The sequence below is a fragment of the Synchiropus splendidus genome, chromosome 9, assembly GCF_027744825.2.
Source record: "Synchiropus splendidus isolate RoL2022-P1 chromosome 9, RoL_Sspl_1.0, whole genome shotgun sequence".
Classification (NCBI taxonomy): Eukaryota; Metazoa; Chordata; class Actinopteri; order Syngnathiformes; family Callionymidae; genus Synchiropus; species Synchiropus splendidus.
In genome coordinates, this window is record NC_071342.1 from 17,152,247 (window position 1) to 17,169,894 (window position 17,648).

General features: G+C 45.9%; 1 protein-coding gene across 1 annotated transcript; it reads right to left on the reverse strand.

The window, feature by feature from the left end:
- Positions 1-4,328: 4,328 nt before the first annotated feature.
- Positions 4,329-17,330, reverse strand: ism1 (isthmin 1). Its single transcript, XM_053875231.1, has 6 exons — positions 16,784-17,330; positions 9,647-9,871; positions 8,262-8,517; positions 6,116-6,259; positions 5,954-6,043; positions 4,329-5,875 (listed from the first exon to the last, which is right to left on the reverse strand). The coding sequence occupies exons 1-6, from the start codon at positions 16,904-16,906 to the stop codon at positions 5,358-5,360; spliced, it is 1,356 nt and encodes a 451-aa protein (XP_053731206.1). The 5' UTR covers positions 16,907-17,330; the 3' UTR covers positions 4,329-5,357.
- Positions 17,331-17,648: the final 318 nt, after the last annotated feature.

Below are 17,648 nucleotides of genomic sequence, written 5' to 3' on the forward strand. Positions count from 1 at the left end.
GGTACTCAGTGCTCCAGTGAATCGTCCTTTGAGTGAATGGCAGAGCTTCTCCATCTATCAGACTCGCCCAGTGATTTAACTTGTTACGGCTGCTTTGTCTTTTACCCGAAGCTTTTCCGACCATAGAGCACCAGGAATCAGCAGAAAATAACTGGATATATCGCCTTTAAAAATGATGTCCCATATTTCGTCATTTTTTTTTTGTTCAGCCTGCATTACGGAATCTCTGTGTCAGTGCAATCTCTTGACCCTGATTTGATCTTTTGGTGGCATCAAACGCAACATTACCTTGTCACCCACTATTCTCCATTAGCTTGATTATGCGCTATTACCGTTCACCCACTTTTCATCAGCGATAATCTGCCTCGCTTGAAGGCCCTGGTCAGGCTCTAACCCAAAACCTTGCCCTTCAAAACATCATCCCTCTCTACCCCAGACCTGCTTTTGCTTTGAAAAAGGATCCCGGGTCTTTAAAAAGTGGACAAGGTCCTGAGCCGTTCAAGGTGTATCCATTGCTGTGGCGCTTGGCAAGAGCTCTAAAATGCAAAACAGACGGTGGAGCAAATAAAGATCAAAGCTCGCAGCAGCAGCAGCAGCCTTGTCCGCCTGCTCCGCTGTCCTCACATGCCAACGCCGCTGCTGTCGCTATGAATCACCGCCTGCAGCTCCTGTAGTCCAAAATCACCACCTCGGGGACACGGAGCAGTGGGACGACAGATCGTCCTGGGTTTGGAGGAAAAACAGCCATATTTGTGGTCGCAAACGTTCATAGTAGTATTGTACCAGTTTGACTGTTGGTCGCACATTTGTAATATTTGATTCTCTACCATAATAAAAACAGTCCCCTTTAACAAGTGGGGCGATTGTGTCATCTGCAGCAAAAGACAGAATCTTTCTCTGAAGACTTTTTTACAATATAGGGAACAATTCCTAAGTCATTTTCGTAAATGAACTTTTTTTAACTCAACATAAAAACTGCACCATTTCATTTTCCACTGCATGTCATTTATGCCACTTAAAGAAAACCTTTGGTAGGGACTGAAACACAGAACTAAATGAAGTAAAATGAAGTCTTTTGAAACTGAAAGTAAAACGCTTTTAACTCAATGAGTTTCAATATGAATTAAGTATGAATTTCATCTCAGAAAAAATTAAATTTTTGAGACTGTTTGAATGAAACTAAACATGAAATAATATGAAATGATGTTTAAAAAGTTTAAAAAAAAAAGTTTTTAGAAAGAAGTTTAAAAAAAAACATGATCTCAAACCGTTTCTGTACTTTCAAATGTGATGTCGATGACGCTTAACTAGTTGCCTCGCATATTAAAACAATTATTTTGGGAATGACACATTTGCTTGTAACATGTCCTGAGATGGAATGGCGACTTGAGCATTATAGTTACATTTCTTTCAACGGTCTACAACACCAACAACAGAAGATACATATCTAATCACTGAGCAAAAGTATGAAGCATCTCAAAAAACAAGAAACACTGGCTTTCTTCTTGAAGCCTGAGGATTTGGACCTCATGACTAGGGTATGAAGCAGACCAGGAATAAGCAGTTGATAGTCATAAATAACATGCCATAACACATTCAAAGGCAACCACCCATATTTTATCGTTGTTTATATAGAGTTTTTTCAGCCCTGCATGTGACCAGTTTGTAACGGCTTTGGCAAAAGGAAGAACAAAGAACAAGAGGGTTGATCTCCTCACCGATTCTTGGAGAGACAAATCATGATGCCGGGAGCCTCTTGACACTTTCAGACATTAAAATAATACAAAACACAGACACTCTTTTTGTTGAGCATGTGACCCTATGGACATCGCAGGGGTGAAGCGAGACACTTTAGTACGCCGCAGCTACTTGACCTGTTTATTCAGCTGTGCTCGCGACACATGCCACTTCCCACTCTGAGGTGCAAGCTTGAGGCAGGCAGAGCGCCAACACCCCTATCCCCTGTGCTGCTGGGACACAGCACAGCGGATAGGTAAGCGCCCTCCTGGTTTAAGTCCACCATTCTAGATTAGAAGACCAAAGAAAAGGCTTTTAATTATGTTTGGAGTTAGGCCCCTGCGGTATTGTGGCGCAGACACTTCCTGCATTGTGCTGCACCACCCATAAAGTAGCGACTCAAGGGAGTGAACGAAAGTGAGAGGCTAAAAATGACTCCACATCTGCTCCACCGCAGAACAAAGATTGCCACCGTGTGATATTCACCTACTGTCGGAAAGCTCCAAAGCTCCACCGAGCAGCGGCGGCTACACCTCTTTCTCAGCTTCTCTCTGCTTCTTCTTCCTTTCGGCTGCGGGTGTCCTGACTCTTCCAGTGTGTCTGCGACCTGCTGACAAATGCCAGAGCCTGTCAAACGCTCTCCAGAAGACTGTACATACGTCGGGTATTCATTCCTCCTCACAACAAAAATAGATGCAAAATACCAACAATCATATCTTGGTAATGTTTAATGAGCCCTTTCGGATCCTTGACAATATACCACTAATATGGTGCTTTGCGTCCTTTGAAACGTACCAGAATAGAGTTCTGCAAATAGTAACACAAAAGCGAGAGAGGCCTCACTCGCGACCCGCAGTCAACAAGTCTCCTCTGGACTTTCTGTACTTGCAGCTTTATTTATGGCATGAATGTTTTCACACTAATCGAAGGACGATTTTGAGGTCCAGCGGGGACAAGACGTAAATCACACACACAACTTATGGGTAAGTATTGCCTACAGCAAATGCACAAAGCCTTGGAAATACCTGCTTGTTATGCCAAGTCAGTGACGGTCCTCCGATTTTGGTATTTTAGACCTAAGATGCACCATTCATGCCCCGTCTCTTGAGGTGTCTTCTGGCATGGGTTCATGTCCCCAGGAAACTTTTACTGTCGTGTGCGAACAGCCATTAACGGCCTGACTCGGCACTACATCTGTAGCATGTATCGCGAGCTGCTCTTTCAAGTTGGTATGCTTCCTATCTTAGGTCCAAAGTCCAGTAAAACCATTTGTCAACTCTTTTAAATGTGTCTCTCTGTAACTTCGCTTAAACCGGGATGCCATTTATTTGGGGTCCAACAAGGTGCGTTTCACTTGCCTTAAATCACCTTGAGAACATCTTAAATTCACTCAGCTCAACACTTACATGATTGATTCTGGCATTGACCGCCTGTCTGCGAAAGACTGCATTTCCCACCTTCTCATTTTCTGATCTCTTCTTCAATCCTGTCAACGACATATGCTGTAGTCTGGAGTGAACTTTAACAGTAGCAACAAGAAATTATTGTGCTTCACTTTTCTAAATTCCAATTGAGTAACCAAACCTGAAAACCCATTCTGAGAAACAAACTGAAATCATGGCGGGTGAAGAGTAGAGTGAGGGCGGGGTGGAAGGCAGCTACATGCAGTGAGGTTCATGACTTTTGAGCCACTGTCTTCAGTGGCGGCAGAATACAACCACTGCATAAAAGAACAGTTATACATACGGTATTTCAAAGAATAAATCCACAAGAACAGACAAAAAAAATGAGGCATGTAACGAAAGGTGTTCGCGCGTGTTGGGGATTGTGTACGTGCAGAACTCAAGTGTAAGTGTTAGCTAGTGATGAGACTTGACAATGAGAATTAAAAGAACTATTTATTCATTCATGAAGACAAAGGAAAGAACCCGAGGGATCACCATACCAAAACAGAATCCAGGAATCATCTGGAAACAGAACAATCGAGAATCAGAATGGACAGTCACACAATGGTCCAATGACTCTACAATGGTTGGTACAATAAACAAGTCTGGTCACACAAAATACGCACCGCAGTCAGACACTCAGCTGTGGGAAATAAATATAAAGTACAACAGAAGGTAACAAGCTCACACATGGGGAAAGGGGAAGAAGTAAGAGCAGAGCTTGTGGTGGAACATGCACACGGCTGTGTAAGTGGTGAAACGCAGAGAGAGAAACCAGGAGCATGTGACGGAACAGAACTGGCTCACACAGATCATTGGAAGCTCAAGGATCAGGAAGTGAAAACGGCATAAACAAGAAAGAACCGATTTACCATCACAGGAGCAAAGACGAGCTGGCGTGCACCTCAGGGACCAGAGGGATTTTAACATGTTACTTGAGTGGAGATAATTCAAGGTATCACGCTCTGGAACAAAGAACAAACACAGGAAGTCGACGAAAAAATAAAAAATAAAATAAAAGCGGAACATGGCTGATGCCACGCTGCACGTCTCTTCTCAGAATGTGGATGAAGATGAAGAGGAAAGGTGTCATCTGGGAAGATCGTCACGATGGGTTAAGGCAGAGGAAGCCGACTTGATGTGGACGTATTTATATATATACATACACAAGTATTAGAATTGTTTGTCTTAGAGATAGAGGGCTGACGCTGAAACAACGGTCGTCCGCGGTGCCCCGTGTTTGAGGAACGTGTTGTGGCCTGCTGCATTGTGAAGACAATTCCCGCATTGGTGGCTGTGCCACACACAGAACTGGATGAATGATGGCATTATGAATAGTCTTCTCTGTTTTTAGCGCCTGGAGAAGTCAGAAAATGGTCAGAGGTCCCTGATATTGACACGGAACACGCGGTGCGTATGTGAGGAATTACTCAGGAATGTGAAGATGCATGCCAAAGACAAATTATTTGAGTAGGCAAACACGCTCTCCTCACCATCTGATGAGGTATCAAACCCAACTGAAGGCATGTACACATGCGACGGCAGGAGGGAAACGCAGCTCCAGATGATCCAAAAGTCTTTATTTATAGATTTAATATCTCAATTCTTTCGGTACAATTGTATTCACAGATTCTTGATACAACATTGAGCGTCTAGCATTCAGTCACAGACACACACAGCTACAACTTAATAATAAATACTTTACAAAACAAAACAATGTGTACAAAGAGACCGGGGACATGGTTGTACATTCCAGGTAGACGCCTTAGGAAAATATGCATGCTAAATAACAATTTCACAGCCAGTACTACCAATGACAAACATGTTCATACCCCGTCTTCCACGCCTCCAACCACGCTGCCAAACATTCTTGAAGGATGTCATTACTCTATTAGCGCAGGACCAGCTCGACAGAATCTAAACGGACATTACCAAGTTATTTACGTTTCCCTTTACGAAAAGAAATTCTCCCTTTTGTGGAACAAATTGACAAAAATGTCAAAATTCAGTCCTTGTTTTCAACAGAAAAAAAATGTACCTAGTTGTTTCTGTGTGTCCGCTGCGGTCGGAAAGAGTTTCCAAGTAACTCATCTCCAGTCAAGTCATTCTCCCTCGTGTCATATTCGATCAACAGAGTCATGATTGAGGTTTTGCGTGTGTAAGCTTTGAGTGAAGCTAGAACTCCCTGGCTTCTTCAAACTGCTTGTAGTAGTCCTCTTCCTGTGGGTTGTCTGGGCACTTCTGTCCGTTGTTGGGTGGTCTGGCTTGGTTGTATCGGCTCCAGTCTCCCTTGCATATGATCCACGGCAAGATGTCCACCTTGTAGTGCAAGTCAGCGGAGAACTCGGTGCTGATGAGATTGGGCGTGCCCGCGCCTTTGCCTCGAGTGATGAGCTTCATGTTGTCGTCATAGCAACAGTGCTGGGCGGCCAACGTGGTGGACTCGAGGGTCAGCATTGATCGGATGCAGTAGCGCGCCGTTGGTTTGTAGATCTCCAGCTTCTCTTTGGGTCCGCTGGCGTCCTTCCAACGGAAATCTCTTCGCAGCAGAGCGTCGTGGACGTCGGCCGTGCTGTAGGCCACCTCCGTCGGGTATGAGCAGGGACAGCTGGGGAGGTCGTTCGCCACTTTGACCATGTATTTCTTCAGGAAGTCGCTTTTACAGTTCATCCACCTCTCACAGCTGTCGGTATCTACAGGACAGTGAGATGTTTAGCTTGAGGCCTGTGCAGTCGACATTCTACATGGGTCCTTAAAGTGCTTGAACTTACCAATACCAAACAGTTCTGTGGCATTGAACTCATCGGTTCCAGCTAAGAGGCTCACTTCGGTGGCTGCAGTCTTGAAGGCATCTTCAATACCTTCATGCAGGAGAGAGAGTTATCAGTTGGCATCAGAATTGCTGTGGTTAAACTGTGATGTCAAGAATTTACCAGGGCAGTTCGGCATGTCACAAGTCCTGGATTCTGTGGCCGTGCAGGCGTAACCACACGACCGGGTTCTCTTCTGATTGCCATTTCCGCAGGTGACGCTGCACGCAGACCAGCTACTCCAGTCTCCTTCTCCATCCATGTAGTCTGAATCAGAGCACACAACATCTTAGCTCAGATGCCACGGAGCGCTCGAAGCGGACATGAGAAGTAAAGGGCGCCATCGGTTCTCTCTTTGATGTCACACCTCTTTCTGTAAACCCAACACATCTGTCAGCACCGTCGCACACACAAGCATAGAGTTGCAGAGCAAATAAAGCCCGGGTTGAGCATGTTTGTGTATTCCTGAATGTTTGAAGTAACAGGAAAGGCTTTTCAACAAAAGCTCACAGACATCTGACAGGTCATGCGCTCCGCAGAATAGACAGTTTACAGAAGGCGACAGCTCCAGACCATCTCATCAACGGTTCAAGTCACAGTTGGAAACTCAAATAAAATGTTGACCTCTCTATTTGGCTCTTTGGAGGCAGTCAAAGCAGATGGAATTTGGGATCACTCAACCAGAGTATGGGCTTGGGGTGAAGATACTGAACATACTGAAATGAGCATCTCAGAGGGGGAGCTCATGTAGAAAAGTTTGGAGACAGAGTCAGGGAGGCCAGTTTGTTAGGACACGTGGAGAGCAAAAACAGTGGAGGAATGGAAGTAGAAGAGGACAACCAAAGAGGTCAAGGATGTGGGAGGAGGCTGACTTGCTCGAACAACCCTTGACTGGAGGAGAAAGACGACTTGACCACACAGAACATTAGCCAACACTTGGGTTCTAATATGTGTGAAAATGAACTCATATGGTTGAGCTTCATCATTACTGAAGGTCTTGAGATCCTGTAAGATGGAGGACCGCGTTCATATGTTATGGGGCAGAAATAATTTCAATGAATGGGTCTCTAAAAACAGTTTTCAAAGCACTCCAGGGTCCAAGATCTGAAAAATGTGTACTTGGTAAAATCACAGTTTTGGCAGACTGGAAGAGCTGGAGGAGCACGAGCTACAGGAAACCGAAAAAGGTCATACCAGATATCTTATTCAGCTCTGGCGCGTGCATAAACAAGTGCTTAGACGCAGATGAGTAGTCTGGCGATTGTAAACAAGACACCATCATGCTGTGTGTGTTTGTCTAAATTACTGGCTTAAAACTGGGATGTGAAACGACACAAAAACATCCTCCGTGACAGCGATTACCGTGAAGCAGACGGGTGGAAAACGGTTACACTTGGCGCTAGGACCAACTCGCACACATGTACTGTATCAGGAGAGCAGCGCTCCATCAATGAGGAGAATTAATGTGGGCATGTTGGGGTGGAAGTATTTCTGGCCGGGGTCCAAACCTTCCTATACTCCGCCCCCCGCACCTCACTCCCCAACTGCCATCTGCCCCTCATTACAAGTAGATAGCCATCACTGCCTGTTTTCCTTCTGCCCAAGAGCACTGCAACAGCCGCCCGAAAAACGCGATAATGCCAAAAATGCAAGATAATGACAAGCTGTCATTGAGCGCACTGGACGATTGATGACGCCACCAATGATCTGCGCTGACACCGGACTACAGGGTTCTAGAAGTGGGCGGAAATGATGATGGAACACTTCCTCGTCCATTACAGGAAACAAGACCGCAGTGATAAGTCAGAAACATTTAACATGAGGCACGGCTTTGACAGAGAAATCACGCTCCTAACCGCGGCAGTGCAAGTGCATGTGGATAAAATGACATTTTCCACAGCACTTGCATTCCTGTTCAACCACGTTGGTTTGGGCATGCTGCGACTCGGACTGGGTTCACAGTGAAAGACGGGAGGTTTATCTCCACGGAGAGTGTTGTGAGAAGGCTGGACTTTGATGTAGCCATGACTCTAAACTGCGTCACTCTGCCAGAGGAATCCACCTCCGTGTTAAAGGCTTCAATCGGAGGCTCTTGAAGGCTCGCCTAAGATGACAGCTCTCATTTTGGTGACAGCTTAAATCAGCAAATCTGCAAATTACAGATTGTACATCACTCTGTGGCCATGTGTGGAAACCGGCGCTTAAATAAGAGACTGTATCCTGCTACATGTTCTGCACCGCGCACGGGCATCCCCTGATCTCTGCTCACCATATTCAGTTTGAGCTTTGCTTCCTCCTCCCGCTCCTGCAGCGCCACCTCTTCGGTCCCATTCCATCGGCGGACGCAGGAAGTTACTGTCCTCGCTGCGCTCGTGCTCCTCGCTTTGATGAGTGGTGGACGAAGAGGTTGAAGAATGGCGCCACCAGTTGCGCCAGTTCGGAGAAGCCCAGTTGGGTTTAGTCTCTTTTCTAAGACCTTTTTCCGTCTCGTGCGCCTCAAGCCCATCCACCACCTCTATGGTCACCTGTGATCAGAAGAAACCAGCTTTTGAAAAACAGACTGAACTGATGAAGCGAGCCGGAAACAATAAAGACACACACGTATTGTCAGGTGAAACCTCGCGTCAATATCATCTACACCAAAGGCAACAAACGTCATAACCGCTTCTATAGTTTGGGCATATCTTAAGTGTCACACATCAAAAAGCAGAGCTTCTCCCTCATATTCAACCAGGAACACCAGAAATGTGACTCAAATGAACACCAAAACACATGACTTAACATGTACTTTACTGCCGCCCAATCTGCCCTCCTGTTGGTTTCTGAACTTCCAGTCACCTTCCTTTAAACTGCCCCCTTCAAACATGAGACCAACCAATAAACCAAGCTACGGTTGGAACTTCAACTGTATCAGAGCTGAACTGTTCGGATGAGGGAAAAATGATCTGTGATTTATAAAAACAGAGGGCAGCTCCTTGTAGCAAGATGACACTCGCCAATACCCCTTTGGTCAACGGTGCCCCCGCCGCCATCTGTCCGACACATGTGTCCTCCAGATGAGGTGGGACCAGCACCCCTGCCCCTCAGCCACCCTCCCACCTCTGGGGTTCTCTCCACCTAAACACAAAGTTCAAAGGGCTACTCAGCCTCCTCCAGACCATGAAAGCCAGATGAATCTAGGGATCAAAGACCCCCCGCCCCCCACCTCCTCCTCCTCCTCTTGTCCCACAGCCTCACGCCCTCGCTCAATTGCTCCCTCTTCCCACATCTTGAGATGTTAATACACTTTGTTCATGCCCTGGATTTAGCGATGATGCTCTCTGAAATGGAGGGACCCCCGTGCAGGATTAGACAGGGGATGATTCAAACATGGCAGCGGTTAGTCGGCCATCTGCACTGATGGCCTCGCCATGCATTTGTCTGTCTTCCAGCATGTGCTTTAGTGGTGATGCGGCGCTGACTGGACGTCGAGCTTGAGCCAGGAAGTGTGAATGAATAGGAAGGGAGATGAAAAAAAGGGGGCAGTGATGTGCACCAAAGTCTTCCCCTACTTCAGGAGCGCTCTTCCTGTCCGGTGTGCTTGAGTAGCCATGTCTAACAGCCGAATGAAAGCATGAAAGCACCCAGGCAGGTGCACATGACACACATGATCACCTGTATGTTGGGATTCTGTCCATTGATGTCGGCGCGGGAGAGGTCTGGGAAGTTGTGCAGATCCAGGAGGAACGCTCCGGCTCCATCTTTGTGCACGCTACCAGCAGTGCCTTGGGCCCAGGGTAGGGTGGGAGGCCGGCGGGCTGATCGGTGCTCCGGACCGGACCTCCGGCCTTCGGAAGCAAGGTGCACCGATGAGCTGCTTTTGGCATTTATGATGTTTTGCTGTGGAGACACAAAGTGGGGATGAGTTTATTTGACAATGTTTCAATACCTCAAGCAAACTGTCCCTCCAATAAAACCTCATCCCTCACTGCATTTTCCCAGGAAACTCGGATCCTAAAGTTGATCAACGTTCCATCAAATATGTCATTTTTCTTTATGTATATGTTTATTTATTTATGTTTTGTGCATACTTTAATCTGGTCATGACATATTTCACTCAACGTTTCTGAGGAGGAGGTGATTTGTAACTTTAAAATGAAACACAGACACTGCTCCACTGGGAGTCACCTTGTAAAGACGCACTTTATTTGACAATACTGTGGGAAAACATTTAAGGATCTATTCACAATGTTTCAGCTTTCGTCATAAGAATCCTTCAAATAGCCATGTTTGGACGGAGGTTGTTTTTGTTTTCATGTGAAACAGCGTATTGTGGATGTTGCCTTAGAGTCGCAGGAAAACATTGGAACAAACACGGCACTGGCTTGTCCATCAGCTTCAACCAAAAATAATCTGTCCGCAGGCTGTATAGTTTTTCCATCTTCAGCTGGATTCTGCGATGCAGACGCGTGAGGTTTTCACTCGCAGACAGAGCGAAGAAAACACTTCTGCCTCCTTTTGGACAGGAAAACATTTGGTGACCTCACATGAGGGACGGGGCAGGGGTGTGAGTTTGTCCCAGCAGGACAGCTGAGGCATATGTCCGCCGTCAGGTATGTACAGAGGGAATAATTGCCCCTCCATTGCACAGACAGCCATAAGTACTGGCAATTCTGGGGTGGCAGAAAAATAAGAACAAAGAAAGCCATCCATCAGCGAAGCTTGTTTTCTTTCTTCACGTCCCATTTACTTTTTTGTGGCCTGAGAATATGGCAGCGGTGCGCTGCGGCTGTGGTGGCCAGTCCCGGACAAAGTGTCAGCTCTGCCGCATTGTGGTGGGCGTAAAAGCCCCCAGTGGAGCTGTTTGCGTCCAGCCAAGGTGCACCGGCGCACCATAAAGGTGCGGTAAATGGAGCTGCGCTGTGGGGAGGATGGGTTATAAATGTACCTGTAACTTCCTTTCAGACAGTAAGACACGTCTTTATCCAGTCACAACTCATTCATCATACAATGTAATGAAGATATCCACGCTAAGTCATAAACACTGGGATGCTCATCCTTCACATCACAAGGTCGTCCATCACAGGCGCTAAAGCTTTCAGATGACCATGCGATAGCTTTCGCCTTTCAAGTCCCGAAAGCCTTCAGAAGTAACTCGCTGGCTGTAATTGAGCTCCACAGAGGGACCGCATGTTCAATGGAAATGAAAAACACATGCCGAAAATAAAATATAAGACCAAAAGTTACGCAGAGAGGAGACCACACACACGTCAGCCTCCTCGGACGATCACAATGGAGCTTGAAGATGAGCGTGAAAGAACAATTCCATAAAGCGATGAGGTCACTTGATCACTCCTGACATGACTTGATTTGAATTCAGAGTTTGTGGTCGAGTCACAATCAAGTCAAGCTTTTGGCACATGTCAAATGTCCCTTTTGTAAAGACTTGTTTTGGTCACAAACAGACATGAAGAACACGCTTTGAGTTTCACAAATGTCGGTAGTTTTAAAGAGCAGAAGTTGTTGTCGAGTCCCGGCAAACCTCGACTGCTCTCTCAAATGTTCAGCTACTACAAGACAAAGCAGAAGTCTGAGCTCAGTAGCTTCTCTCCTCAGTTTGAATCAACCTTGCAATCGCCCACTGGCCATCAGTACGCCTCCACATAGAACATTTTATTGGCAAAAACTGAATTCGACAAATAAAAAAAAAGCATCCCAGCTGTAAAACATGGGTGCGCACTCTTGTTCCAGACTTTGTTATTCAGATTATTCACTGGCACAGCCAGGTAGCTGGAGCTAAGAGCCGTAACCAAAATATGAACGCATATTTTTTGACGTCTGCTGTATATGGGTCTATAGGTGCTATCGCTGCTCATTGCCTTGCTTTGCAGTATTGTGTCTGTGTGTAAAGTAGTGAGTCTCTCTCAGCTTCAGTGAAGGCAGGCAGAAGCTCTGCAGCTCTTGGCTGAATCTGTGATCGCTGCTCATCTCCCGCTCCGTCTCAGTGGCTCATCTGCAACGTCTCACCGAGCCGCATGCTTTAATTTGGAGATCAAAAGTGACATGCTATTCTTGGGTTCATCTGGGGCCTCCCAGGATGTCACCCCCTACTCCCGAAAGCCATGAATGAACACTTGCACACACAAGCCGCCCCTCTCCCTCCTCGTGGTGTCTCCTCTTCTTTTTCCCGCTTCCCCTCTTGTTCACTTTGTGAGGGCTGCTTAAAGGGGCATGACTCCATTTTCAATTGGGAACAACTCAGGGGTCCTTCCCCCCCCAGGGCGGCTGGCAGGAAATGAAGACAGTCCACATTGTGCCGGATGCTTTTAAGCACCGCGTCTGCCAACGTGGAAACACAAACCATCCTGGCTGACAGTGAGGGCGAAATTAAAGACTTCTAATCAATGAATTGGTATTTAATAATGAATTTATTAGCATAGTCGTGACCATGCGAGAGGCAAAGTGTAGCTGAGCTGCTCTGTCGCCAACATTGCTAGTCAGCAGAGGCGCCAACAGGTCGCTGGGAATCCACACAAAGGTGAGCTCAGGTGAGACATAAAAACAGGAACAAACCTACGGTTTCACTGCTACTTTGGATGATAATTCCACAAATCCACCTCAGGTTTGTCACTGAATGATAAAAACTCTGGCAGGCGTTTCATCATTTTCAATATCCACATGTATTCAGAAAGTAGACATTCTCTTTTCTATTTGAACTCCATCAAAAGATATTTCTAAAAAGTAATAAAATATTATTGTTTTCAGTATCAAAACCAATTTTGAAAACACATTTTCAAAGGTTAAATAAAAAAAAAAGGTTAGAGCTGAAAGTGTTTTTGAGTGTGAAACTAGGAATGTGTTTCAAATAACACTTTTTAAAAATGTTACTTGTGAACATTAACATTACTTTAAATGGGTTTGGCTCATCCCTGTGTTTCTGGTAAGTCAACTACATGTAGCTCATCGTATTATTCTCATATCATAAAACACAGTAGAAGCACCTCTGTAAACATCACACAAAGATGTGTATAGTTTCATCAGGCTGTAAATGTATTAACTTTATGATGTCATGCTCCGAATGTTCTGAGCAAATCCAAAACATCACCATCACATCACTGGTTTCTGTTCAACAGTGTCAATAGTGAGGTAGAAACGGACGCAGCAGAGAAGCTCGCCTCACCGTGGAGCGTTTTTCTGCTCCACAGGTGCATGAAGCTGCATCCTGTCATTTGTGTTCCCTGAATGGCAACTTAAATTTGACACCTCACAGACCCAGCCCCTCATCCAGAGCAGGCCGCAAGATGACATCACCATCTTGAGAGGAGACCAGTGGGGCACACCGAGGAAAGAAAACCGCTCCACATGAGGTCCGAATCGCAACATCGAGTCCTTTATCCCCCGACAGGATCTGGATGTTAATGTGCGGGGCTGACAAAAGGGCACATTGAGGTTCCCCTGGGTCAGCGTGTCTTCAGGTCCTCAGCCCCGCCCCGCCCTGTCCAATCAAACTTTTGCCTGAGTGACAAATATTCAATAAATTCCTGGAGTACATTGCCAGCTTTGCCAGGCTTCACATCCACCAGACCTGCTGCAGCAGAAGACACAATCTCCAGCCATTTCCTTTAAGCATTTATGAGGGAACGTTGCTGGCCTTAAATCCCCTTTTATCACAGCGACACGGGGGAAATGTTTCAGTAGCCGGCTAAATATACATCAAAACGCCACTGGAGGATGCTTAACACTCTCTAAAAAAGCCTGTTGATCCCAGGCCTGTCTTAGCCTTGGGTCAGGATTTGGGGCTCCACTGGAGTCTGGGTGCTTTATGTTGATGTTAAAATAGGCAGTTAAACTATTAAAGCGCTCTTAAGTGGTGTCATGTTGACAAATGTTTCCCTCGTGAAAATTCGTCAGGTCACCGCTGTTCTAAACTAGACCACGTCCTGGAGAGGTGTCGGGATGTGGAGCCACACGGAGGTTGGGCTTGAGAAGGTATTTGAGGTAGCAAGAGCTGAACCTTGTGTGTCAATGCTTGGACATAAAATCACCTGAAGTGTTGCGGGGGTTGACTTTTAGCAAAATAAGACAATAAATAATAAAACATGACACTTTTGACTTTTCTTTGTGCATTGAATAACCCTAAAAAAAAATTAAATAAACAAATGGAATCACTTCCGTCTGTCTGACTTCATCTCACTAAACCCAGAATGAAAATAAACACTGAAGCACAGTAAGCTATAAAAATGCTCAGAGAGCGCAGACCTCTGTCAGGCTACTCTTTAGGTTTTTTTTTACCCATAAAATGAATTGCAATGTGCTCAGTGGGACAGCAGGCGACAGTAGTGTTCCCTACCTCACTCTAACAACACACACAATATCATCTTCATAAACAGAAGAATAAAGCGAATCTAGTTTCATCTTAAAATGGACGCAATCTCCTAACCAATTTTTTTATGTTTTTATGTTCAAATTTTTACTTCAAAAACACCAAGTTAAAGTGAGCATTTCCTGCTGAGTCAAGTACGAATACTGCAGCGTAATACCTGGATACGGGACGTGTAGTTTACATGCCAAATAAGGGACAAGTCCATGGCAACCCTGGGACCATCCACTCCCAATATACGCCATGAATCGCTTGCTGTGCTGAATTTAATGCATTATTTTTGTTATCTTTTTGGCTTTATCTTTTCTTCTTCCCTTCAATATGTCGCCTCTTCCCTAAATTGCATCGCAGCTCCCCCACGTGGCACAGACCACCAACAGTAACAGCAAGTGTTTGTCGAATGTACTTTCCAACAGCCAATCCATGTGAACGTCTTTAACCTTGACTTTTTTAGCTCTATAAAAATGTCAATAAACCAAGTGCAGCGATGCCTGTGGGATCATATCGGTAACTTGAAATGCTAAAGAGCAAGCAATGGCAACAGACCACAGGTATTTCAAAGCAGTGGATAGCTCACCGTGTGTGGCGAATGTTTACTTTGAAATGAAATGAAGATTTCTACCCAAAAACTATGGTGTGACACCACAATCTTGAAGTTGAACATGTGATGTCATGTGCCTGTGGAAAACCCTTTTAAGCATCTGATAAAAGTTAGCTCACTGAAACTTATGTCCACCTCCAGGTAGGAAAGTCATCCAAGAAAGGGGCACCTCAGGGGTCCACCGTTGACCCTATTGATTTTGAAACAACTGGCCGACGTGGACGATAACAGGGGATCGCCTGTGGGTTGCATTTAACCCGAGGAGCCGGATCTGATCTAAGGATTTGATCTTTGACCCAGCATCTTATTCCATCCTTGTGATGACTGACTCCTCAGTTTCCCTCTTGCCCCCCAGGAGTTACGGGGTCACCACATCCAAGGCATTTTATAAAGCATATAGATGACACCGAAGCTGCGTCATCACACTTCTGGGTCCACTGCTGTAACACAGGGGGGCGCTATGTTTGTATCCCACCGAATTACTGAGAGCTTGGATCAGAAAGATTTCAGCTCAGATTATATTTTGCTCCGGAGTCCACAGTGGATATTTCTTTTCTGCGGAGTCAGTGAGAAGCATTTTGGAATGGGGCTGTGTGCAACAAGGAATCTTTGTTCTGTCAGGGAGGACGTGAGACTTGACAGGGTTTACACGTTTAGGAAATGTTCTTTTGGAAACAATATCAGCGACATTGGGAACCGCGTGCATTTATTACATAAGGGACGTTCATGTAGTATTGAGTTGCAAAACTGCTCATAAGATTCTACGTTCCATACGAAGCACTGAGAAGTTGTGCAATGGTTACAAGTGTTATTGGCAGTTGGGTCGGATGCAGTGGGATTAGTTTGGTCTTTTGTTTTACACATTTCCATCAAACCCACATGTTGCTCCAGTTATCTATAGCAAGATCACATACTTGTGTCAGGGGCCAACAACAATGAATCCTTGTTTTAAATCAGTGCACATCTCTGTTTTGGAAGGGTTGGCTATCATTCTGGAAGGTGTACAGGTATAAACAGATCACAGCAGGGAACCATCAGAGGACATCTGAACAAATATCGACATGAAATCTGACAAAAACAAAAGGGAAATGCTGCAAAAGATGGAATGCATCTCAGGGCTGCAACGATGACTCGAAGTTGTTGACTATAAAGGACTATTTCATTGAGTCGTGACGTCATTGCTCTTGTCTGTACATGCGCGACTTAACAACTCACAATAAGAGGAGCCGTGGCTTTGGCTCTGGAACTACCCAAACCAAGGTATGGAAACATTTCACAATGACGTGCAACACTTGCCAAACAAAGATTTCAAACCACAATACGTGCAGTTAAAACAGCACAACTATCGATTTACACACAACACAACAATGTGATGTGTCGACATGTTTGTCGACTCGACAAGTCGAGTGATCACTAAGATATTCCATGACTTGTTGACTAAAATAGCTGCAGCTCTAGACAGCATGTTTTGAGGATTTTTCTTATTTATTCGAAGAGTCTTCTTCTCCTGCAACAAGTGACACTCAATTCCACCTTTCAACGTATTCCTTCCTTGTTGCATTTATAATCTCCTTTAGAGTTCCGAAGCTTAAACACAGTGATCGGTCATCATATCACCATGTTTTGTAAGCGGATCTAGTGTTAAATGACTTTTTTTTTTTAAGCGCATGCGGCCCACATGCAAGGACGTAGAGGGCCGGATGTGGCCCCCGAGCCTTGAGTTTGACACAGCTTGCTGTGCAGTACAGTCTTGGTGGAAATATTGCAATTTTAAAACAAACTTTTAAATACGATGCAAAAAAAAAAAAACTTGAACCATGACGAGACTCACCTGCGTGTCCAGGTTGTGGGTGACATTGACCTGCGGGAGCGGACTGGACCTCAGCACGGTGATGTGCAAGGTGAGCAGGAGGAGTCCCAGCAGCAGCAGCACTTCGGCCGCCAGCCGCACCATCCTCCTGACGCGGCTGCCCTTCGGAGCCTGCGGGCCCGCTGGAGCGGCGACTCCCCCCGGTGCAGAGACTCCAACCTCCGGATCCGCCGGGGACGAGGAGCCGCAACACCACTTGGGAGCCACTTCGGGAATCACTATTGCAAAAATTCTGGGGAAATGATAGATGTCCAAGCTGTGTCTTTTCTTTTCTTTCGGAAGCAGCAGAGTTCAAGTCAAAAAGGCAGCAGTCTGGAGGTTGCGCCCTCAAGTCTCCAAACTTAGAGAACTTGCAGCCAAGTTGTCCGCTCGTGTCTCCGCCACATTCTGCGCTCACATCTCCGCTTTGCTCCACGACATTTGCCTTCAGGCGAGCGCAAAACCTTCCGCTTCATCCATCACGGGTCGAGCAGCGAGTCCGGCTGGCGCGGCTCCTGAGAGTGGGGACACACACGCACACGCGCGCACGCACACACACCAACAGCCGTCCTGTTGTGAGGCACTTTTATACGCGTGGCCCCGCCCTCCGGTTAACTCTTTCATCCCTCTCACACTCCTCCTTCCACCGCCAACATCTCTGCCAAAAGTCCAAATTAAAAACTGTGCGGATCCACCTGCAGTTATGTTTAATTGCGCTTTATTACATGTATTATGTCGCGCCCCGCCCACAAGTCTGCTGCGCCTGCAGCTATAATTTTGCCGTCTAAATATCATAGTGCGATCGTTTGCGCCAGTTTAGTGCCAGCGACAAATGGATGGATAGGTT